The 24,853-nt window shown below is 40.8% G+C and overlaps 1 protein-coding gene across 4 annotated transcripts in view; it reads left to right on the top strand.

Moving 5' to 3' along the window:
- arhgef2 (rho/rac guanine nucleotide exchange factor (GEF) 2) overlaps positions 1–24,853 on the top strand; it is a 61,864-nt gene that overhangs the window by 26,287 nt on the left and 10,724 nt on the right. For all 4 annotated transcript variants that reach the window (XM_046876248.1, XM_046876249.1, XM_046876250.1 and 1 more), the window contains 2 exons: positions 13,707–13,869; positions 24,126–24,193. In XM_046876248.1, the coding sequence (XP_046732204.1) occupies positions 13,707–13,869; positions 24,126–24,193 (231 nt within the window). The remainder of the gene's footprint in view (positions 1–13,706; positions 13,870–24,125; positions 24,194–24,853) is intronic.

The raw sequence follows: 24,853 nt of genomic DNA on the forward strand, positions 1-24,853 counted from the left end.
AATGTCAATTTAAATCGAATGCAATTTTAGATAATATTTTATCAACTAAAAATAAAAAAACAAGCCGAAAAATTCAGCACAGTGCAGCGATATGCTCGGGTGATTTTCCGTCGGCAGACTGCGGCACTTTAAGAAAATAGCGGCTCGCGATGCCTTCCTCATTTAAAAAAAAAAGAGGAAATTCTTATCAACTTATTCATTTATATATATTTATATATGTTTATTCAATTTACCAAAACGTCCCGTTTGCTTTAATAAAGGTTTTTCTTTTACTTTTTCCTCATCTGGATCTTTCTTTTCCATGCCATGCTGTGTTGGAAAAGAAAAGCGTGGCGAGAAACGCGGGGTTGCATCCCAAACGCAACAGAATTAATAGCTGTAGTGCACTACGTAGGCTGCAGAAATGTTTTTTTTTTTATGACTCGTGTAGTGTACTTGCGTAGGGAGTAGGGATGCGTTTGAGATCGGGCCACGTTGTCTTCCATTGAAAAGGAACTCGGATGGGGGAGGGAGGCTTGAGGAGCTGGGAAATAATCTAAGGGTCATTGTAAAGACCTTTAACGTTTATTTTTTCTTAATTTTGCAATCATTACAAAAAAAACATGTATAAATAATTATAAGGGTATATTTAGCCTCAAATCTTTTTGAAATGCAATATAGTACTAGATATAATACACACCATGGAGTGAACAGGAGTGCATTTTAGGTTCATTATAAAAAAAAAAAAAACAGTACATGAAAAAATTTAACATGTAAAAAAAAAACATAAAACGTCACCAAAACAACCCTGTATTAGTAACCTGGTGCACTTAAAAGAATGTATGCGCTATTCTTCTTATTATATGGAACTCTGGAGGTCACCAGGAAACCAGTTTTTTTCAGCCATTGTGTCCTGCCACATGAGACGGACATGAAGATACTATGCGGTGACACGTTTAATCAGCCGCAGAGTCACATATCGTAGAAGAAGGCAAACCGTGCGTCAGTTTGGCCAATTTTCTGGTAGATCCTTCGAAAGATGAGTGTGAGATGCCGAGACGATTGCAGATATGTGGGTCCAACTCATACCCCAGTCATACAAGAGAGGAAGGAAGTAGATACGGTGGCTTTATTACACGTCTAAATCAGGCCGTTAATGCAATAAACTCGATCGACCAACAAAACGCGTACAGGTTTTATTTATATCCAAGTGCTAGTGCTTGCACACAAAACCGAGGCTGCACAGGAGACTAAATTTAGTCAGCGACACTCGCACACTCGCTTAGATCAGCTCGATGACATCATCGTGCAACACAGTTCGTGGATTCAGCCTGTAGTCGGAAATCACGTTTGAAAATTTAGCGTCTGCTACAGTTCTGTTAGGACACGGTGAGGATTTTGCACCGAGATCGTCTACGTTGTTGTTCGGGCGTAAATGAATTTTTTTTAACTCGGTTGCATTCTGACCTTGAGGCCATTTTATTTGTCATCAGAACTCTAGAATGCTATTTGAGGGTCGATCTAGAGCAAAAACGCGGCTAATTATTGTAATTATTCATTAATTAACACTTGAAAACGAGCAGAAGGGTTTTTTTTATTGACACGTAGGATTTTATTCATTCAACGAAAGCGTAGTTTTTGAAAACACTCTCCAAAGTGGATACAATGGAAAACGGCGTTTCGGCATCGCGGTGTGGACGGCGGAAAAAACGGAGGCTTTCGAAAACGATGGCGTCGTTTAACCGCGCCGTTTCGAAGAGCCGGGAATGGAACGTCAAGCGGAAATGCCGCAGGTCGAAGCATCTTAGCTACTGCCCAGTTTCCGTTTTCAGACGTTTCTGTGTGAATGAACAACTTTTGGGAAATGATTGAAACTGAGTGTGGACGTGGAGCGGTTTTAAACGAAAATGCTTTCATCAAATTGATCCGGATTGGTGTCGCCTTATTTGCATCGAAGGTGCGCAACCAGATTCTGAACACGCCCAACTTTCCGTCCAATTTCTCAAACAGTTTTGTAATAAAACCGCTTGACACTTATCTTATTCTTCTAAACACATCTCATGGTTTTGGACTATACCTCAGGCCACGCCTCCTAGATTTGCTTTAAAGATGCAGCTATGATTTTTTTTTAGCCGTGCCACATTTGTTTAGTCAGCTGATGCCGCGATATGCCTTTTCTTGCTTGTTAACTTTGGGATTTGGGATACTTTTAAACGCATAATCGTCATCCCCCTTCTTTTTTGTTGCTTTTGAAGCCGCTCTTGGATATTCATCCACATCCCAAAAAGACATGATCCTGGAGGGGACGAGCTCCTTTTTTCCTGAGGGCAATCAGTCATCCATGAGGACAGAGGAGACACAGAAAGGATTGTGACCAGAGCCCAAGGCTTAGACATGAGACAGTCCTCACATACACACACTCACAGAGCGCTAACAGAGAGCAGCGCTAACAGACCTCCTATTATTACTGGAGCGCTCACAGGGTTGACTTCACCTCCGTTATCCGCTCCTTCGTCTCTCACAGTCTCTCGTTGTCTCAATCAGACCTCTGTTCTGCCTTGTACTCGATATAATGGTGGCACTCGGTGCTAGTGATACACACCCGGACCTTGGCATACATTGTCTGTGTATGTGTGTGTGTGTGTGCACGCTTGAATTCGTATCTCATACAGCCCAAGGTGAAACGCCATCAGTGAAGGTCGGATGAAGAACAATGTCTCTGGATGTCTGGATCTCTGCGATAGTAACAGGATTCACAGATTTGCAGAACACATCGATTTACATTCCGATTTTCAAACACATACAATCGCGATTCCACGATACACGATAATTATCAATGTGCACAAGTCTAAAATTCTGTCAGGAAACTTCCAGAAAAACAATAGTATTCATAGTTTTAAGGTTTCTTTTTTATTATAATTAATTGTAGGAGAAAAATCAGTAAATACTGTAAGTGTACGGTATCATAAATGATCACAATATCAATATCATATCACCCAGCCCTGGTTTAATACATTGCAAACTATTGGGACTGAATGCTTGATTCTGATTGGTCAAAAAGCCTGGATGTATTTTTCACTTTAGTGGTCGCGTAGCCGGAATTGAAATCGTAGGTTTATATCAATATTTGTACACGCATTAAACACATTGGAACACAAACTTTGCTGTACATTTCGTGTTTTAAATGATTTTGGATTTTTTTTTTAATGATTTTTAATAAGTAACAGTGAAGTTTTCAACGCATTCAAGGAACGAGTCTTCGGTTTCTGAGGTAAAGCTGTAGCTTCAATTCGAACAATGTAACAATGCGATATATATGTCGAAGGAATTGTTAATTTCTCTCAGAGAAAAATCCCTCTCAATAAGGCTTTTTCAATACAGTAATAACACAGTTTATATTTCTCTCAGCGTTGTGGGTTAGCGGTGTCTTCAAGTCGAGTGAGGTTTTAGTCATTACACGACAGGAAAAAAACGATGACGGGTTATGACACCAAGGGGATTTTGTTCGAGGCCATCTTAAACTTTAAGACCGATTTAACGTAGGAGTGTGTCGCGTTTTTGTCTGGCTGGCTGAATCAATGCATTTTCTTTATCTCATTTTTGCGAATATCAACATTTCTAAATGGATTCATAGATAAAATATGGTAACAAATAAACAATATCCATATGTCACGTTTAATCTAGCCTTTGTGTGGCTAAAGTTCAGCAACAATAGAAACGCTCTAATTAATCATATAGTATTTATATATACAATATGGGACACTATAAAACGTATTTAGCGACTTTATTTTGAACCCTGGAATGAAACCTCTGATGAATTATGATACTTTCGTTTTATTCGTGGTTTATATTTGTTTCTATGAAAACTCATTTGGGGTGATCGTGGTACAGTGTGCCTGATTTGACTGAATATTTTACTTACACAATGATTGATAATCATTTCGGAAGGAGTCTCCAGTGTCCGAATTATTCAATTTGACAACCTAGAAACAGTGTTAAATTTGTCAGTATCAAGCGATAACGTAAGCAATACCAGACTTTAACGCGTAACTATAAACGGATAGAAAAGTACAATGCACTTTAAATAAGGCATCTTGTAATCATTGTCTGAAATTCTCAGCCTCTGAGAGAAACCTCTGTCAGAAATCCTGATCTACGCACTGAACCGTCTTGTGGATATGACGGTGTCTTCGGTGCACCTCAGGAATGTAGTGTGGTTTGGTGGAAGTGTGTTTTTTCCGCTCAAGTGCTTGCTCAATCCAGACGCTTCTCATACCCTGGGCATCCAGGACATGCATGCATTGAGACTCATTAGACTGCTGATCAAGAGATCCTAATTTTTTTTCCTCTAGCAAAACATTTCCAGTGTTTGTGATACGCTTTTATCACAATGTCTGTTTGGAGTCTTTGGATTTGTCTTGATGATCCTCACGGGCAACAAGATCTTTAAACAAAACGGCTTAGGATCTAGTGATTTCTTGTCAATGTTCGCACCCTCCCCTTTCAGCACAAACGTTTGCCAAGCAAGCGGTGCGAGGCTACAGGGTAAATACCAAGCAGACTCCAGAAGGAGGTGGAATGTATCTGTCGGTTTTCAACAGTAGGCATCATCTCCAATGTTTGGAGTTTAGTGTCTAAAAATATTCTCGGATGGGTATTTTACATCTATGGCGTTCGGCAGACGCTCTTATCCACAGCGACAAAATAAGGTATTCAGGGGTTATAACCTCGCTCAAGCACTCAGCAGTGGAGGTTTGGAGCAAGGATTTGAACTCATGAGCCTTCAGAGCAGAAGGCCAAGGTCTTCCTACCACTTCCTGTATTTTAATTATGTGAGTAATTATAACCCCACCCCTACGCGTTGCTGCTGCTTTTTACTTAACTTCAACCGGTTGTTACACAACCAGGTTATGGGAATTCATTTGAAAACGGTCGCCTGCCTGTTCTAAATAAGAGCTCAAGGAAACGATCGCAACGCTTTAAAAGCAACACAATCCCAGGTTCAGAAAATGTAATGAAGCTGGGTTTTTTTTAGTTTTTGTTCGTTTCAAAACACAGAAAACAGGCAACAGTTTGGACCTTCAACCTACACAAACTTTCAAAAAAGTGTTCGCATTAATCCACTTTGTTCCACCCACAAGGCCACCGATTGGAGAAGGTCAAGAATACAAGGTGCTTTCGTTGAAAATTATGCGACCTTGAACCCACAGCGCAGAATATTTGCGCTTGAAAGTGCTATCTGCCCTCTTCCACATACTCATCTTCTCTTTCTGCAGGTGTATTTGAAGAGATTTCGAGAAACGCAAATGTTTTTTGAGTAACCGCTACACTCGTTTTTTCCCACACATTAAATGTGTGGTCGTTAGCATACAATAAGGCGTATTGTAGCCAGAATATGGGGATTAGTTAGCGTCATAACTAGCGTAATACCCAAACAACATTTCTTGATGTTCTGATTGATTGAGCACTTTTTTTTATTTAAAAACTATTTTTTTTAACTCTTAATCACTTCCATGCTAACATTAGTCTTCATGTCTCATTCTCAGAGCTCTCAGGTAATGAAACCAGCACATGGATGTATTGTGCTGTTCAGCTTACAGAGTCACCTCTCAGGATTCAGGGTTTGCGTGAAAGTAAAACGCTAAAAAAGCATCTCTAAAACGAAAAAGCACGCAGGTTGCACAGGACGAGGGAAGTACAGCATTAGCAGAAGTCCGAAGAGAACATGCGCAAGTGTGTTACTGTTTTAGCCTGCGGCCATCTGCAGTGGGGGATGGAGGGCACCTGTGCAAACAGCAGGGCCAAAGCAGAAACTCTCCAACAGCTGAACAGACACAAACACACACACACACACTGTAAATATCACGGCGAGTACAAACGTCTGAGGTCACTAATAATCACGATTGTGAATTTTTTTCTAATATAATCTCACAGTTTTTGTGATACGCTTCAGGTTTTTGAGGTTCACAATCTAAATAATGGTCTTTTCTGGTTAGATATTTGCTTTACTATTTTTGAGTTTCGGTGACCCGGAAAACCTACCTCATTATTTTTTCGCACTCTCATTTCAAAAATACCTCATCTTGCGTATACGTAGGCAGATCCTGGCTACGATTTTATGACAAAAAGAAACCAGACTCTCCAGAGAAATCTTGATTACAGGCTTTTGAGGTGACTATGATGAGGCAACGCGATCTCATTCAATCTAAATAGGTCGGATTTTGCTCGTTTCGATGCGAATTTTGTTTCTTTTCGTTTCAAACCACATCTCTAATAGTTCCCAAATTTCAAATTCACAACCGTACACAGTGCAGGATTCATTTTAATGCTTTTCATTCACTGTTTGTGATCATTTTAGGTTTTAAACCGAATTTTCTGATATCAGTTTTATGTCTGGTAACTGTTGTGGATGAAAAAAAAAGAGTAATAGATATGGTGGTTATGGTAGATGATATCGGAGTGTGAGAAGACAGGAATGTGGGTTTAGTGCTTTATTAACCCGCCTGAATGCTTGTGCGTACAATGCTGGTTGGTTTTCGGGTCAGTGGTTTATTTTGTATCTGAGAGCCTGAAATTCTGACTAAAAAGCCTGACGAAACAGGAAGTGAGCTCACTCGTTAGTCTCGACATCGCTCATCGCTGTTTCCCACAGGGCATAATCAACCTGGGTTTTATCAGGTTCTGTCTTGTACAAAATTTTTGTGTTTGTGGGTTTTCTTTTCCCAGATAGACAGATTTGATCAGAATTATGGAATAACGCCTATTAGATATAGTAGTAAAAATGTTGTGGATAGAAAAGGATAGAAATGTGGTATTAAATTAAGTAATAAAGGATAAGCTTTTTTTTTGGATTTCATTACTTTTATGTCCACATACTCTCATTTACATCCGAGAGTTCGAAAGCACAGCTGAGCAATCAGTCTGAAAGTGTTTTGGTTTTATTGCAGTGTTGACTCCATCTCATTTGCTTTGTGTAGTTGAACAGGTGTGTGTGTGTGTGTGTGTGTGTGTGTGTGTGTGTGTGTGTGTGTGTGTGTGTGTGTGTGTGTGGTCGGTTCTAGTTGGATCTCCCTCTGTGCGTCCTCTTAGACGTCCTCCTGGGAGTTTTAATTGGCACTCCAACCACCCCCAGGGGTATTGTCGGGGTTGCTCGTTAGCCGATTTATGTCAAGAAGCCACCTCGATGTTAGCGGAAGTGTAGGTTAGCCTCCATCTGCTTTACGCCGGAGTGTAGGAGCATTCTCCAAACACGCAAACAGACACCAGTGTTTGCTCTTCTCTCCATTCTTGTCTATTATAGATTTTATGGAATACCCACATAGTTGAGTTCAGTCAATTCTGATTGGTCAGATGCGACAGTGCTATAGTGAATGTGGAGATTTGGCGTTACAGCTTTGGCGACACCTGAGCACAGATACGCACCAAAACGTGGCGTTAATCTTTTCCCAGCATTCAGCAGTGCACCAGTGGACATATTTGCATGCACTCCGATAGTAAAAGTCTACAAGGACACTTGGTCTCTCGTTAAGGAGTTGCTCATTGACTCTTTTAACAAAAGAGCTCTTTGTCTGGGGGTTTTAATTAGCACTCGAGAGCTGGTGTCGAAGTACAAAACCTCGAGTCGCACTAACGCTTTCTCCGCCTCCTGTCCTTCCTTTCTTTGTCTCGTCTTTTGTCTGAAATCAAGTTACCTGCTCTTTCTATTTTGCTTGGTCTTGAGGGCCTTTATCTGTTCATTCACCCACCCAGCACTTGTTCTTTCTTCATCTGTCCTCCCTCCCTTCCTCCCACCACCCCACTGGTACTAATGCCTCTGCTTTTTTTTATTCTATCAGAGGTTATCCTCATCCATCAGAGGTTATCCTCAGGGCTTTCAGCTCTTTATCTTCCTAAAGCAACGCACCCTTTGTTTTTTTTCCATTTTGAAGACTGGGGGATCGCTGGACGCTGGCTCTCGTACCTTACAATCCCTGAATACTTGCAGTGCTGAGACAGAATGAATGTTGTTAGTTGCAGACTTGATTTTCGTCGAGCTCCACGACTCTCAATCACGTGTCCGAGACCGACTTTGCATTGTAAATCTGTTGGAGGAACAACAAAAAGACAAGGTCAATTTTAAATACAGCTTTTTCAAAAAGCTTTCAAGGCGAGTTCATAGACAGAGCAACCTCGATACTCGCAGGGGTTTCGTCCCATGACCCCTCACGAGTAACAAAAAATGGTTAGGTTTTGACTCTTCTTTTTCTCCTTTTTCAAGGGGAATTGTACATGAACTGTGGTGTAAACTCAACAGAAAATGCGAATTACTTGTCATAAATGTTTTATTGACTACTTTAAATGAATAATACCATAATAAAATAGTTTTTTAAACATTTTCATGTAATTTATGAGGTGATTTTTTTCATGAGTTACTCTCAGTCTGGTTCCAAATGAAAAGTCGCCAACTATCGAGGTCGCGAGTATCGAGGTTCCACTGAAGAACCTAAAGAAAATTCCTGATATGATAAACAGAGTCTCAGTAAAGAATCTGCATGAAAAATAATGCTTGAAAGGAAGTGGCAGCAATCTGACTAAATTACTGTTATTGTCAGTGCTACTTATAAGTGCATGTACGTAGCAGACATGGTTAGCTAACATTTATTTTCAAATCTGCCTACTAAGCCAAGTATAGAACAGCCAGTTTTTACATATATATAACTAGTTATATTTAGGAGTACATACATTTTAAGAGCAGCCATGGCCACAAGAGTCTAATAAAAGTAACAAAAAAAAACTTTGGTCCGTAGTGTCACGTGCATATCTAAACACAATTATGTGTATATTATATTACTATTATACAGATTACATGATGCAATTATTAATTGTAATTGTTACATATATAATGAAAATGTAACGCAACTAACCATAATGTCAGTGAAAGCTAAATTTATCAATGCATAGAAAAATACTGCGACCGAAACAAGTGAAATTACCATAGGTGAAAGTGGTCACTTTTCGAAATAAATATTCCTTTTTTGCGGGCTGTTACCAAATGATCCACGGATCGATACCGGTTCGCAGCCCTTCTCAACAGACGCCACACACCAGAGTTTAATTTCTACAGGCTAAATGCTGTGGCTAGCTCCTGTGGCAACTCAGAATGATTATTATTTTATCAAAATATAGCTGTAGAACCGTTTAGAAAGTGCAGCAGGCCCATCCTGAGGGGAATTTTAATGGCATACTGGCATTAAAGGGGATTAGAGTGCTGACAATAGTGTAGTGCTCCCAGCCAGATGTGCTCATCTGTGGCGCCTGGTAAAGAGAGAGGGATAAAATGAAAGCAGAGGCACAAAATGGTCATCTCCTTTGGGCATTGGTTCTCAAAGTGGGGTCCTTGAAGTTTATCGATTTTGAAACAAGGGGTGGTGGAGATTACAATCTGCATTATCAAAGTTATAACGTTTAGGGGTCCAAGCACCAGATCAGACCTGATGTACTGGTGGAAAGTTCATGAAGCTTTAATTTATGGTTAAACAGGTCTCTGGTTACAAAACAAGTGAAAACCACTGCCTCGGGGGACCACCTTGTTTTGACAAAACGCTGTCTGGATAATCATTCGTAGCCAGTGGTTAGGTTTAGCAGCCAGACTGAGTAAAATACACACAAGCAGATGAACACAGAGTAAATATATCATCAGATTATCTTTACACCATCTTTTGCTAGATATACACTATATGGATTAAAGTTTGTGGACATCTGCCCTGCTTTTTTGAACATCCCATTTTACATTAAGTTCCCATTTGCTGTTAATAAATAAATAAATAATCTCCACACTTCTGGGAAGATGTTCCACTGGATTGTGAAGGGTGTTGGTAAAATCAGGAACTGATGTAGGTAAGGTGAGGAGGCCTAGGGTCCACTCAGAGTTCCAATTCATGCTATAGGGTTGAGGTCACTCAAGAGCTTGCACTTCAAAAAACGAAAAGCACATCTTCATGAAGCTGGTTTTGTGCGCAGGAGCATCTTCATGCTGGAACAGGTTTGGGTCTCTTGGTGAAAGTAAAAGGAAAATGTAATGCTACTCCATCCAAAGGCATCTTCTACAATTCTAATGTGGAATTACCTCAAAGTCATGAAAATTATTTGATGTGTTTGATTAATTGAAGTGTGATGTGTCAAACAGCCTATGTTACAGAGAAAATGCCTAAAAACTGGAGACTTTCTTGAGGCGGAAAACCTCTGACAGAGTTTAAAAATATGTTTATAACAAGGCTTCACTGATGTGTTAACAAAACCTCTAAGCTTGACTCAACACCATCTTAAATCTTACTGTCTTACTTCTGATCACTCAATGATACTTAAACCATCAATTATTGAGCTTCATTAAGACCTGTTGTGCATGTTCTGCCTCTGGAGTACACCCCGGAATGCCAGAGCTGAACCCATGCCATCTAAAGTCTCTGGTTACTGATTTAAGGGTGAGACAAGACGCCAGATTTATTGCATTCCAGAGGAGAGAGTTTTAGGCCTCCCAAGTTATTTCCAGTGCATTTTTTTTGCTCTAATCATGTTCCTCTTTAATTAAATGTCATTCAGTGGATAAAGGCACACCCAATCCATTTCAGCTCAGTCCTCTCCATTCCAGTCCAGAGAACCGAGGTAAAACATGTGTACTGCACTAAATAGAACTATTTTGATATTGGGTGCAAGGGATAATATTTCAGTCTTTCGGCCTTCCGTCCACACCGAGATGCCACTTTCTTTCAGGATGAAACATTCGAAAACACAGTTTTTAGCGTCGCAGTGCAGGCTGTGAAAACGGACGTTTTTTGAAACGTTTTTAGTCACGTGACGGAGCCTTCCCTCTGAATTTGATGTTTCAAAGAGCCGGAAAGTAAATAAACGGCAGGCAAAATGGGACACAACTGAAAACGAAAGTGTGAACACCGAACGTTTTTTTATACGAAACCGGCTTTTTCAAATTTCGGATATCTGGATTGGTGTAGAGGATCTTCCAACGTTTAACATGAAAGCATTCAAGAGCGGATTCTAATTGGTCAACGGTTCTGTATTGAGGCGCCGGTCAATGTTTTCAGTGATTGTCTCAGTAAAATGTTTATTTGAAATTTTTCCACCACAGGAAAGTCTTCATGACAGAGGTGGATTAACGATCAGAGGTTACACAGTAACCCAACCTTTTGTCATCTTAACTTCAAGACAGGTTGATGAGAAAACGACTGTTTGGAGCAGTAATTACGCCAAAACTTTAGGTCATTTCACGGGAAAAGAAAGTGTCGCAGTTTGTAATTGTGTTAGGAAAGAACTATAACATGCCAGTCCTGTTCTTAACGTCCATACAAACCAACCTGTGGTTGATTATTTTACTGGAATTGCACCTTATGCTTTAGTATTTTGTACTAAAATATACTCAAATTTTTGTAGAGTTTTTTCAGACTGTTGAACCCGAGAGCTTCATGGACGTAGTGTTTTATTTTAAGCAATAAATGCACAAACTGAAAAATCTTCCATTTCTCAATAACTTCTCCCTCCTCTTGTTGTCCTGGTAAACCCACCCCTCCTTCTCTCCACCCCCTCATAGGGGAAGTTCATCTGATATACTTCCTTTGCAAGATTTTATCTGCAACCATGATGATGCAAATGCACAGAACAAGCAGAGAATTTTTTTTGCAAATTAAAACGACTCAGCGGCCCCATCACAGCATTTCATTTATTTGCATGTGACGTGTGAGAGCTGCAAACGAATCGGACGTTCGCTCGGCAAACGGGATTAGAGCGAAACGTTTCTGAAACATCTTGCGTAGGAATTCGAGGTTTAATTATAACCTCATAATTACATCCTGCGGTTGGACCCCCGTTAACGGGTTCATGCGGCGAACTAAAAAAGCACAGGCCCGAGCAGAAGTCTGAGAAGGAACTGTGACTTCCTCTTGCATTTTTCGCACAAGTCCAGCTCCAGCTCTTGACCCGGGCTGGTACACCAAATAACCCTAAAATAATCCTTCATATCTCCATCTTTTAGCTCATGCGAAGTCCTGGAAGTCCCCGTTAATTAATGCACTTTTGGTTTCACTTTATGGTTTAAGGTACAAAATATATCCTATTGACTATGGAGCTTTTGAAACCTCTGCTACTAATATCTGATAATCTGCTTTAAAGTCTGGAATAACTGAACTGTTCAGTCTCCAGATAAAAACCCGTGAAGCAGATCACATGTTTAATGGACTGTGTATTAAAACCAAAGATGATTTCGATTTCAGATTGGTCTTAACTTCCCTCGCAACACTATTGTGTTTAACAGGCTTTATTATTTTTCCACTCAGACAGACTTCCCTATTTTGCTCAATGCTGTAATTCTAGATAATGAGACAGAATTGTTGGCGGATAAGGCATCTCTTTTGACCCTGTGAAGATGGTGGTTAAATGGTGGCTTTGGCTTTGCAATGGGGGGGCAAGCAAGCGTGAAAAAGTCAGGCAGTTTTTCGTTCGTTTATTTATCTATCGTGGTGAAAACACTGAGCGTCTGAAAGACACTTCTTGTTCTTGTTATGGCTGCTTCGCTATAAAAAAATTGCCAATAGTTCAAAAACATTAAAGGAGATTGTGCCTCTGCTGGGCTTTTGAGGTTAAAACCTGATTTGTTGAAAGGTCTTCTTCAGGACCATGTTATGGGGGTCTTCTGCAGGGCCATGTTTCTGGTGTCTTCTTCAGGACAATGTTATAGGTGTCTTCTGCATGACCATGTGTTTGGGGGTCTTCTTCAGGACCATGTTATGGGAGATGGTTTTCATCATGTCATGTGTCTGAATGTCTTTTGGGGGACTGCAGGACCATGTGTCTGTTTTTTTTTTGCAGGACCGTGTGATTTGAGATTCTTCTGCCTGACCGTGTGTCTAGGGGGTCTTCAGCAGGACCATGTGTCTGGGGTTTTCCACAGGACCATGTGTCTGAGGGTCTTCTGAAAGTCTGTTTGTCTGGGGGTCTTCTGCAGGACCATGTGTCTAAGGGTCTATTGCAGGATCATTTGTCTGGGGGTCTTCTTTGGGATCATGGGTTTTTTTTTTTTTTTTTTGGGGGTTGCAAGAATATGTGTCTTCTACTGTGTGTCTGGGGGTCTTCTGCAGGACCATGTGTCTGGGGGTCTTCTGAGTAACCACATGTCTGAGGGTCTTCTTTAGGACCATGTTTCAGGGGGGGGTTTGCATGACTATGTGACTGAGTGTCTTCTACAGGACTGTGTGTCTGGTGGTCTTCTGAGTAGCCATGTGTCTGCAGGTTTTCTGCAGACCATGTACTTTAAGGTTTTTTGTAGACTGCATGTCTTTGCAGGATCGCCTCAGGTCTCAATATGAAAGCCTGAAAAATCACTTTCTCTCGCAGCATGGAGCCGAGCACTCGCCGTGGTGTGCGTCGGTACGGTCAAATTGAAGCGCATGAAAAATCGAACAGCTGGAACAGACATTCCCATCTGGCCCAGACCTCTCTGTCCAGCGTCTTGTTAAAAACATGGGGGGAACAACTCTATGCTTTATTTGTTCCATTTATTACATTACACAACAAATATCTAGTGAACAAAATCCTAAAATAGTAAACTGTTCTGTTAAAAACGTGTTAATGCAAAGTGTATAATCTGTGCTAATGCTCTAGCAGTAGGTCAGGTTCTGTTCGACAGAACACTTCCAGATCATCTTACCTGTATATTTTTCTGTGTGTGTGTGTCTGTGTAGAACAAAGAGAAGGAGCGCATGAAGGAGCGGGAGAAGGAGGCGCGTGAAAGAGAAGCACGCTACAGCAATGGTCATCTCTTCACCTCTCTGACCGTGTCGGCCACCACGCTCTGCTCGGCATGCAACAAGAGCATCACAGCCAAGGAGGCACTCAGCTGCCCCAGTGAGTCTCTCACACACACACACACACACACACACACACAACACACACATACATTTTAACACTCGTTCCAGATGCTGCATAGTCATGACTAATATACTATACTGTACTATACTGTATTATACTGTATTTTACTATACTGTGGAAATATGTAAAATGGGTTACTGGTTCTATACTAAACAGTACTCTACTATCCTGGAGAAATATGTCATAATGGACACTATACTCTTTCCTTAGCTATAATGTTGCTTTATTGCATACTATACTATGTCATGAACACAGTGTATACTATGTACTAGCCTATACTATGCTATAATATACTATATTATGTAGTGTGTGTGTGTGTGTATACACATCAGGTTTGTATATAATAGAGTATAGACAACTATACCGGGGTTGAGGATACCCCTATACCCCGGTATCCCTATCTATACTATATTATATACAAACCCGATGTGTATACTCAGTATCAGCTCCAGTTTCTCCTACTTATACTATACTATGGTATACTATATTGTACAATATCTTACTAGTAAGTCTGATACCTTTCTAAACTGATTCCTGGCAATGTATACGGCACATGTCATAGATACTATTTTGTGCTGTTCAAAAACCAGGAAATATTGTGCCAAGACCTGGACTCACGATTAGCTCCTGTTGTTTCCGGTTGTATTGTGCTGCACTACACGGCACTACACTATACTGTATTAGTGGCGTAATGGGTGAAAAAGGCAAATTTATGAATTGAAATGTATCACAGACTAAATGCTGATTATGGCCCGTCGGTTGTGCGCGACATTTACAACGTTTATCGCGAACTGTTGATGGGCCGTCAATGAAACGGTTTATAAATAGACTTGGATTTGCATGCTAACGAGGGAAGTTTCAGGCACCAGTCTTGAGTTAATAAGCGACACGGATAAGTGTTTGCGCGAGTGTGAGATTTACACCCAGTGTCAGGGAGTGAGAGAACTAGCATGTGCGATTTGTCATCTTCCAAACCAACTAGGCATCTAGTGAAGAGAGTGTAGGATCTGTGTGTGTGTGAGTAAAGGGGGAGGGGAGAAGAATACGGGAATAATTAAAGCGTTCTGAAAGGAAAAGGCAAGAGAGAATGGAAAAAAAGACAAAAGAAAAGACAGATAACAGTCGATCGAAGTTGACTCGTAGGCCGGGGTGATAACTGCAGGGATTTCTCCTGCCACCTCCTTGCTGCGTTCTTCCTCCTGCCATCCCTCCACCAACCACTCCACCCCTCTTCTAAAATCAATCGACTGTTGAGTCGCAGCTACACTAAAGCCGCCCCCTTCCACACACACACACACACACACACACACACACACACACACACACACAAGCCCCCCCCTCCACCCTCCCCTCTGCATCTCACACACACACACACACACACACACACACACAATGGAGTCAGTGTGTCAGGCGCCTGCCTCCATCTCCACTGCGCCACAGGAACAGCTGGGAGATAGAAGGATGGGGAAAAAAACGAGATCAAACAAAGAGACAAGGAGGAGAGGTACATAGATATAGAGAGAAATGGATGATGCTCATGGATGTTGGTAGCATTAGAGAGATGCAGAGGGATGGAAAGGGGGTTTAAAAATCAAAAAGAGAAAAGATTTCAGAAGAAGAGACAGCAGCAGAGAATTACACTTTTCAGAAGAAATGCTGGTCTGGGTGATTTTTCTGCTGATATAAGAAAAAGCTTATATTTGTTTCCTTCCTTTCTTCATAAGACCAAGAATAAACTACAGTTTATAGTTATAAAGAAAATGTATAGTTAAAGAATAAAGGGCAGAGTGTTAAAAAGAATCTAAACAGACATGCAGGCAGACATGCAGGCAGACAGACAGGCAGACAGACAGGTAGACAGATAGATAGATAGATAGATAGATAGATAGATAGATAGATAGATAGATAGATAGATAGATAGATAGATAGATAGATAGATAGATAGATAGATAGATAGATAGATTGATTGATTGATTCCCACTCTCTGTTTATTCATTCTTAAGCACATTTTTTTATAACCATGACTTTTAGTTCATTTTTGATACTATAACATAACATTCTGTCTGTCTGTCTTTCTATCAAACAGATGGATGGATAGAGAGAGAGAGAGAGAGAGAGAGAGAGAGAGAGAGAGAATTTAAACTTAAGATTGAAAGAGTGTGTATGTGTATGTATATTTGGGGGAGTGGGAGCTCAGTGGTTAAGGCTTTGGGTTACTGATTGGAAGGTCGGAGTTTCAAGCCCTGGGATTGCCACGCTACCATTCTTGGGCCCTTGAGCACGGCCCTTAACCCTCTGTGCTCCAGGGGCGCCGATTTATGGCTGACCCTGCGCTCTGACCCCAGCCTCTAAGCACTTCACTTTCACTGTGCTGTAATGTATATGTGACATATATACATAGAATGTATATATATATATATTTGAGAGAAAATTAGAGAGAGATTTTGCCCATAATAATCCTGTAATCTAGTCTTTTATCAAATAATCCATTAACTAAAAGAAAGGAAAAAGAGAAGATCTAGATCAGGGGAAAAGAGAGAGAATAAACTATTGCAACACACTGGGATTGCAAACAAAAGCAAAACACTGCAAGCCTTTAATCCACTTCTGTAATATCAGTATTGCAAATATGCCACTGAACATATGACCTACTGTGAGAATCGTGGGATGGTGCAGAAAGGAAGATGTTTGTTGAGAGGATTGTTCTGAGATCACTTCCTACCCGATCCGTCATAATCTTATGCCTGTCCATCAGTTTAATATTAATATCACAGCATCGCGATAGGATGATTAATGTCACTGATTGACGAGGCATTAATGTTGAAGGTTTGTTTGTTTTGCACACCGAGCGGTACGCTTCCCGGTGACGAGACATGGTAAAGACACCTTAAATGTGCTGCGTGCTGAACCGGGTGTGAGACATGTTTCCATTAAATGCATTGTGACATCCTGTTATATGCTCGTTCAGATCGAGAGTGAAGTGCACCAGCAATCTGAGACTCCGGGGATTTTTCTTTTTTTTTTCTCAACTATAACATATAGCTTAGAAAAAATACACAGCGCATCTTTAGTGTTATTTACACATTAGATTTATTTGATATATTATAGGACAGAAATGAAGATTAATGTAAGAAAAATGGAATGACTGCACAAAAAAAATTGTAAAAAAAAAAAAAAAAGGCAATTTATTTGTAATCTGCATGCACTGCAGTGTTTTTAACATGCGCATCAGCCTCGACTTGCTCTCGTAACCTTGACACGTTGTGGTTTTGAGGTAGAAGAGAGGCAGAGAGCGCGAGGCAGAAAGAGGGGGATGGGGAAAAACAGGGAGGACCCGTGGCAAAGCCAGTAATTGCATGCGTCTGTTTCCAGCAGGACAGATGTGCGAGTGTGTGTGTGTGTGTGTATATCCATATATTTTGGTGCATCTGCTTTAAACGTGTATAGGAATTCCAGCAAGGGCATTCAGAGTAGTGGCCAGAGTCCAAATCTCCAGACACACCCTCGGAGGACTATCGATTCAGCCCCGAGGGTGCAATTATATTGACGGGAGGCAGCGGACTTGAGAGGAGGTCAGGCATCATGAATAAATCATGACACCACAGGAGAAAGGATTTAGATTTTAATCTTTACTTTTGAGACAATCAGTGACATCCGACTGATCACACGGTGTTTGGTTGCATACAGTGGACCTTTATTCGCTGATTAACCGACTAAATGGTTGGACCAGATCTTAGGACCAGGTTTTATGAAGGGAATAAATACATATCCACTAGGGCTGAAATGATTCCTTGAAATGCTTCGTTTAGTTCATTTACCTCCACACGGAGCAACGTGTTTTCCCACGGACCATTAATACTGACGCACCACCCGCTAAACTCCGGAGAACTCCACGACGGGTAACACAGAAGTTGCCGCAGAATGTGAAAAGTCATTTGAAAGCAATTCTTAATTAATATTGATATTCGCATTTCGATGTAATACGGCAATTAAATGCGCTAAATACGTTTCGTTTTCACAGACTGCGATTTCAGCAATAAAACCATACGTTTTTCTCAAACGGAAACCAATCACTTGTTCATTTTAAGAGACCTGTCTTATTTTCTCTTCTATTTTTAGTATTGCGCTTTCATAAAGATAAAGCACTCCGTATCCGATCACTCGATCGATACGACGGAACAACCGACAGAACACCAGATCGCTAAAATAATCGATAGCTGCAGCCACACATGGAAACGTTTCCGTTTTTCGTTTTTTATACAAGCTATTTTTTTTCCGTTTAGCGAAGGTTTATTAAGAAAAATCCATTTTAGTATCAGATTCTGATATTATTCCAAATAAAGGAAATACAACAAAATACCGTCAGGGAATCGTCACCCGATTTAAGTGGTTGTTGCTAATATGGGATTTTTGAACATCCTGTTCCACATTTGCTCGTAAGATGTTCCACTACATTTTGGAGTGTGTTTTTGGAGATTTGTGGATATTCATTCTCTGATTAAGGGTGTACAAAAATATCTGTACATGTGAATATCACAATATTTTGTCTGACGATACTGTATCGGTTCCCAAAAATGTGATATTGATATTTAGAGAGATATCAGTCGTTTTTAGACAAATTATCTCATCTCTGAACTTAAACGGTGACAGGAATATTAGCATAAAGGCACGCCAGTTATGATAGCGTTAATATCCACCTGTTTCCTGTGGGGGCGCTGCTGTAAAAAAAAACGATTCCACCAGAAGTAGAAGAAATTTTATTGCAGCCGCATTTAAAGTCGTCCTAAACAATTAAGTGTGTGTCTGTGGTAACAGTTTGTAGAAGAACCACAAATGGCTGGAAAATTCAGGTGTCACAATTCTTTTGTCTATATAGATATCTCCTTGTTTTGCTTTCCCTCACACCAGCTTTGCTTGCCAGGTTGTAGAGAAACCCACAACGTGCAGACGTCCCTCAGACTCGATGCGTTGCTTTATTACGATTATTTATCAATGTGTAACGAGTAGTCGAAATTCCACGCTTTTACATGAAATGTGTCCGTACTGGAATCTAGACGCCGCTCGTTACGACTCCCCTCCCCATCACGTACAGTCGGGTCTTATCAATCTGGCACGCGATGATAATAGCGCCATTATGCACTGCATTATGGGAAGGTCTTGAGTTTTAATGCGGCGTGTGGCGCTTTTGTCTACAGAATTTTTTCGGCATGCTTCACAGCTGCGACTCTTCCCCCCCAGTCATATGTAATCCAGGGACAGCGTGAGAGATTAACACGCTGTCTGTCATAGCAGCATTTTCCAGCTCACACACACACACACACACACACACACACACACGGCTAGAAAGGAAAGGCGGAGAGCACTGGAGTTCATTTACTCCAATCTGTTATCGATCGGCCCATTTTGGAAGCGGTATTGACATTCAGCTTTTGTGTCGCAAGTAATGGGAGCGAATTGCAGTTCCCTCTGGGATGGTCGTCTATGGAGTCAGACACGACTTGCAAAACCCCCGCACGCTGCGATCATCTTTCATAATAGTTCGCGTTTCCTCACAAACTCTTCCAGCTTTTTAGATTTACCACATGACCCTCGCGTCTGATATCGGCGTTCTGAATAACATTGACCTATTTAGGACGGTGCCAAAACTTTTAATCACGGGTGCTGAAAGGGGATCAGGTGGATTGGATGCGGCCCAAATAGTGGATTCGATTCTCTTGATCCCACGCACTCCTTTGTGTGCGAGCGGATTTTGTTTGTCGTCCCGATTACGATTTCTACAATCAGAAACGTGCGAAAAGCCATGAATAGCTAATGAACCGATCGTAAGCCCCGCCCATACTCGGTTACAGTTGCTATCCAGGTTCAGCAATAAAAATAAAAGGATTTCTAGGTTTCTTTTTTCTAACACATTGGAAATACTGTGACTGGAATTGAATCAAGGTTCCAAAACGTGAATCAAATTCGAATACGCGTTCATTTATAGCGTAATTAAGCTGCGCTAAAAACAGAGCAGTGTTTTGATTCGATAAATGCTCATTATACATTCACAGTTTTTGACCAACCAGAATCGATCGTGGTGATTTGTTTGTGGCTCCTGAACGATGTTCCTATGATCTTTGTGACCAATTGAGAATGACCACCTTGCTAAGACCTCCCGTTTAGCAATATAAACGCACCGTGAATCGATAAACCGATTGGTGACGTGATTGGCCGAACGATGTTGCGAGCTTTATTTGTGGTCCGTTTATCTAAAAGACAAACCGGATGGCTGACAATGGGACAAAGGGATGAGGATGTGTATGAATAGAGTTTGTTCGTCTGGTTACTCACGGCATGGCGTGTTTATTTAGCGTCGGTGGAGTTTGTGTGTGCGCGCGAGAGAGACAAGTAGCAGACCGACGCATAGTGCGCGCGAATGAATAGACCTACTGTGCTTCTTATTACAAGGGAAAAAATGTTGGACATTTTTGAACCTCATTATGGCAGACGGGTGTGTCCTTTTGGTGTGTCGTTTTTTTTTTTTTTTTTTTTTTGGAAATAGTCTGCTGGAAATTTGAATTCCCATTGCACACAGACGAGGTTCGCGTCTCAGTGTTTAGGGACGTAGCCGTGTTTTTTGCCGTGCCGGGGACACAAGAATGTCCAGGCTATAAATGGGAAGAAAAAGGAGCCTTTGAGAGAGATGTTGAGAGCAGAAGATGGCTAGCACACAAACATAGGCTCCCTTTCACATTTCTGCCGATGACGCTTGACACGTGAAATCACACCAAAGCCATTATGTCTGGGATAAAAATAACAGTTTTATCTGTAATTCAGGAAGTGACCTCATTCCCCACACACACACACAAACACACACACACTCCCACCCACCACCACCACCAATTGGCTCGTCTTGTGTTTTTCTTTAGGTCTTGTCTACTTTATAGTCATGGGGGATTTTTTGTAAAGGTGTCATGCCTGCTGTATCATCGCGGCTATATTTAGCAACAAAAACTTCTGAGCAAAGTTCAGGCCTTTGTCTGTAAAGCCAGAAACTTTTCAGAAATTCCTAGCATTGTCCAGAAAACAAAAGTTTACCAAACTTGAAATTCAATATTCTGAATAAAATGTGATTCGTCTTTACAAATGCAAATCAATTCTTCTCAGTCAGACCAGCATAATTTTCTCTAGCCGAGTGAAAAACGTCACGTGACGTCATATGACTTCACAATATTACCCATCAATCAACTCACCCTTCCGTGCTGAGCGTTTCGATATGTCACATGTCTATGTTAATAGAATTTTACAAATTCTGGAATCTGATTGGTCTGTTGATTTATTAGGTTTTGATGAAATAATGACTATATTGCAGCTCCGATTGTAGTTCCACATATAAGATTTGTTATTACCCCTTTTTTTATGAGTTTTAACAAGTATTTACGCTCCAAATGCACGTGCAATTGTGCGTTTTTTTTCTCTCTCTAATTTTCGAAGTAAAACGCCAGTTTTTGGACACGCGAAGGTCTTCGGGATGTTGTGATTTTGTTATGTCTCTGTGAATTTACATCGAAAATGAATCAACACTGTGGTGTTAATAGTAAATCTGACCAGATATGCGTCCTAGTTAGGCAGCGTTGTACGGACTGGAACACGGGGCTAGTTATAATATTTAACATAATGATAGTGGCGTTTTTTTTTGGTAAATTTATTATTGCGATTCATTTGATTTAATGGACACGAGCGATTAAACATGTTCGTCCCCCTTGACACAACCAGCCGTTGACCCTAATCACCCTGTTAACTGTTCTCCTGCCAACCCTTACACACTTCCTGCTGCACAAGAACAACTTCCTGTCTACAAAACACCGCACAGGAAGCCCGCTCTCTGGAACAATGCGGAGAAATGAGAGCTCTGCTGATTTGCAGGAGGGGGGTTGGGAAAAACGAAAGAGTGCGAGAGAGAGAGAGCTGATGCAGCTCTTTCTTTTGTTCCTGATTTCTTTGATTCTGAATGAGGATTCACGAGATCGGCAGCGGAGACGAGTACACAGCTGCGTGAAGTGTCCCGGGAAGCTCTCGGATGCAACATAAAAAGGCGAACGCTAATGAACTGACACGTGCCGAACAAACCGCCTTTTCCAGTGAAAGCTTGTTTTTTTTTTTTTTGCTGAAGTCAGCCAGATTTGACGATGGCAATAAATACGCACAGCTAACGTTTTTTCCTGACTTACTCACTCGCACACTCATTTTCAAACATCCCATTCCACATATAGTGACCATTTGCTGTTAAAATAATCTCCACTCTTCTGGGAAGATGTTCCACTTGTTTTTGTGGCCATATTGTGCTCATTCAGTCACAAGAGTGTGAGTAAAGTCAGGTAGTGATGGAGGTGAGGCGAGGAGGCCTGGGGTGAGGTCAACGTTCATCCCAAAGGTGTAGGGTCAAGGATTAGACCTCTATAGCAAGGCACCTCAAGATCTTCCACTCACATACTTTTGTCCATATCGTGTGGTTCTTTCTTTGATTTCGAACTGTGTTACTTTCCCAAACCGCACACAATTGTACAGGATGTCTTCGAATGTGTTAGCATGAAAATCCTTACCTACATCAGTACCTGAATTTACTACCACCCTTGAACACAAATCTCCACAAGCACACTCCAAAATCTAGTCGAACATCTTCCCAGAAGAGTGGAGGGAATTCTAATAGAAAATCGGGACTAAACGAGGAATGCGGCACTCAAAAAGCACATACCGTACTTATGATCAGGTGTCCGCAAATGTTTGGCAATATTTTATCCATATAATTTAGTTCCCAATTCTAGCAAAATGTCCTCGACTGCACAACTCCGACTACTAATACTAGACGATAGCTATATATTCTCTTAAAACGAACCATCTAAAAGTGTTTATTGTATTTCTTAAACACACACACGTCAATTTTGTTTGTATTTTTTTGCGTTAGTGAAGTAAGTAATGTTAAAAATATCTTTGTTTTTTTTATTTGTTTGTTCGTTTCAGCTACACTGTGAAACATATCGCGGACTTTCCGGTGATTGACACCACATCATTTCTTGCAAGTGTAGCTTGCAGCTGTGTAGATCGAAAGTTCACGCTGGGACGACGTTTCGAAAACACGTGAGGTCATATCGGGATTTCGTATGGCATGTAGTTTGTGTAATGGTGGAGCCGAGAGTGCGGAGGCGGCTGGTTTTCTTTACACACTTATACACGAAAACACTCCGGCTATTACCTTATTACCATCATCCACACGTTTCGGATGGAAGTATCAGGACACGGGACTTTTTCCAGACGTACATGGTTTAAACCCAAACTACAAAGTTGGAGGCACACAATTGTATAGAATGGGTTTTTTTTTTTTGTAGTAATTACACTCCAGATAAGAAACGTGCAATCCTGCGTTTTTTGGGGGAGGAGTCTCGAGTTTTAGAATTAAAGCAGTTTTTGGACCGGTCTTCAGGACGTTTTTGGATTTTCTGTGTGACTTGCCAAATTTTTATTCGTAAGAGAATAAAAGACTTGCAAGGGAAAGAGCGTTTATCGCTACTATAACGTAAACCATAACACGTTTTTTTCCAAACCACAAAGTTGGAGGCGCACAATTCTATATGGTGTATTTGGATTCATTTTTCCTCAACGAGGAGACCCAAACCGGTTCCATCATGACAATATGCTTTACATGGGATGGAGTGGAAGATCTTCTGTAGAGCTCCAACCCTATTAAACATATTTGGGATGAATGTGAACACTGACTGCACCCGAGGCCTCAGAACCTCACCTCAGAACCTCACCTCAGAACCTCACTTTGTTACCTGGCTGTCTGATCACATATCTTCACAATTACACTCCAAAATCTAGTGAAACATCTTCCTGTGAGAGGAGGTTATTCTAACAGTAATTTGGGGACCAAATGTGGAATGGGATGTTTAGAAAACACATAGTTGTGTATCATTTACTGGAACCATTCGCATCTTTCTATTTTTTGTTTGCTTGTTGTTGTTTAGTTTTTTGTTTTTTCTAATGTAGACAAACCAACAAATGTGCAAAATTTGTTCGATTTATTATTATATATTATTATAGTAATACCGACTGTATCGTTATTGTTGACATTGTAATTGACGTAACAATATCGGGAAAATGTTTTACACGTTGGAAGTCTTGCCTCGCACTGTTTTCGTTAACGTGTAAACTTTTCCCAATAATTCACAATCCTCCCGTTTTTCGTTTTGCAGCTTGCAACGTCACGATCCACAACCGCTGCCGAGACACGCTGGCCAACTGCGCCAAAATGAAGCAGAAGGTACGGAAACGCAGCCAGAAACACCACACACACACACACACACACAAACACACACACACACACCAGGACGTACGGATGAGCGAGTACATCCAGGACTTTCCTGTCATCCGACACAAAAACTATAAAATCTGATTCTGAAAGGACAATTTTTGAATAGTAATCATTTTATTTGTTTTTTTTATTTTGCTTTTATTTTTTTTAAATACTAGAAATACTTCATCACACATTATTGTATATGTATTGCACACTGGAGATTTCAGCTACACTTTATAGACAGAAGTTTGTGGACACTTGATTAGATTCGGGAAGATGTTCTTGGAATCGCAGCACCACCAAGTCTATACTTTTGGGCCCTTGATTAAGGCCCTTAACCTTTGGTTGTATAAATAAGTGAAGGTGTCTGCCAAATGCTATATATGTAAATATAAATGTAAATAAGTTTAGTATGCACTTTTTAAACCTCTTTCCATATTTAGTTTCCATTTACAGCTCTAATAATCTCCACTCTTCTGGGAAGATGTTCCACTGCTTCAGCGGCAAATGAACTTCTAAACGCTCTTCTATTTAACTAAACACCCGAAAGTGTGACTTTACTAACACCCTTGAGCCTGTCTGAGCCCAAATCTTCCCAGAAGAGTGATGGATACTATAACAGTAACT

This window comes from Silurus meridionalis, chromosome 20, assembly GCF_014805685.1.
Source record: "Silurus meridionalis isolate SWU-2019-XX chromosome 20, ASM1480568v1, whole genome shotgun sequence".
In the NCBI taxonomy this organism is placed as follows: Eukaryota; Metazoa; Chordata; class Actinopteri; order Siluriformes; family Siluridae; genus Silurus; species Silurus meridionalis.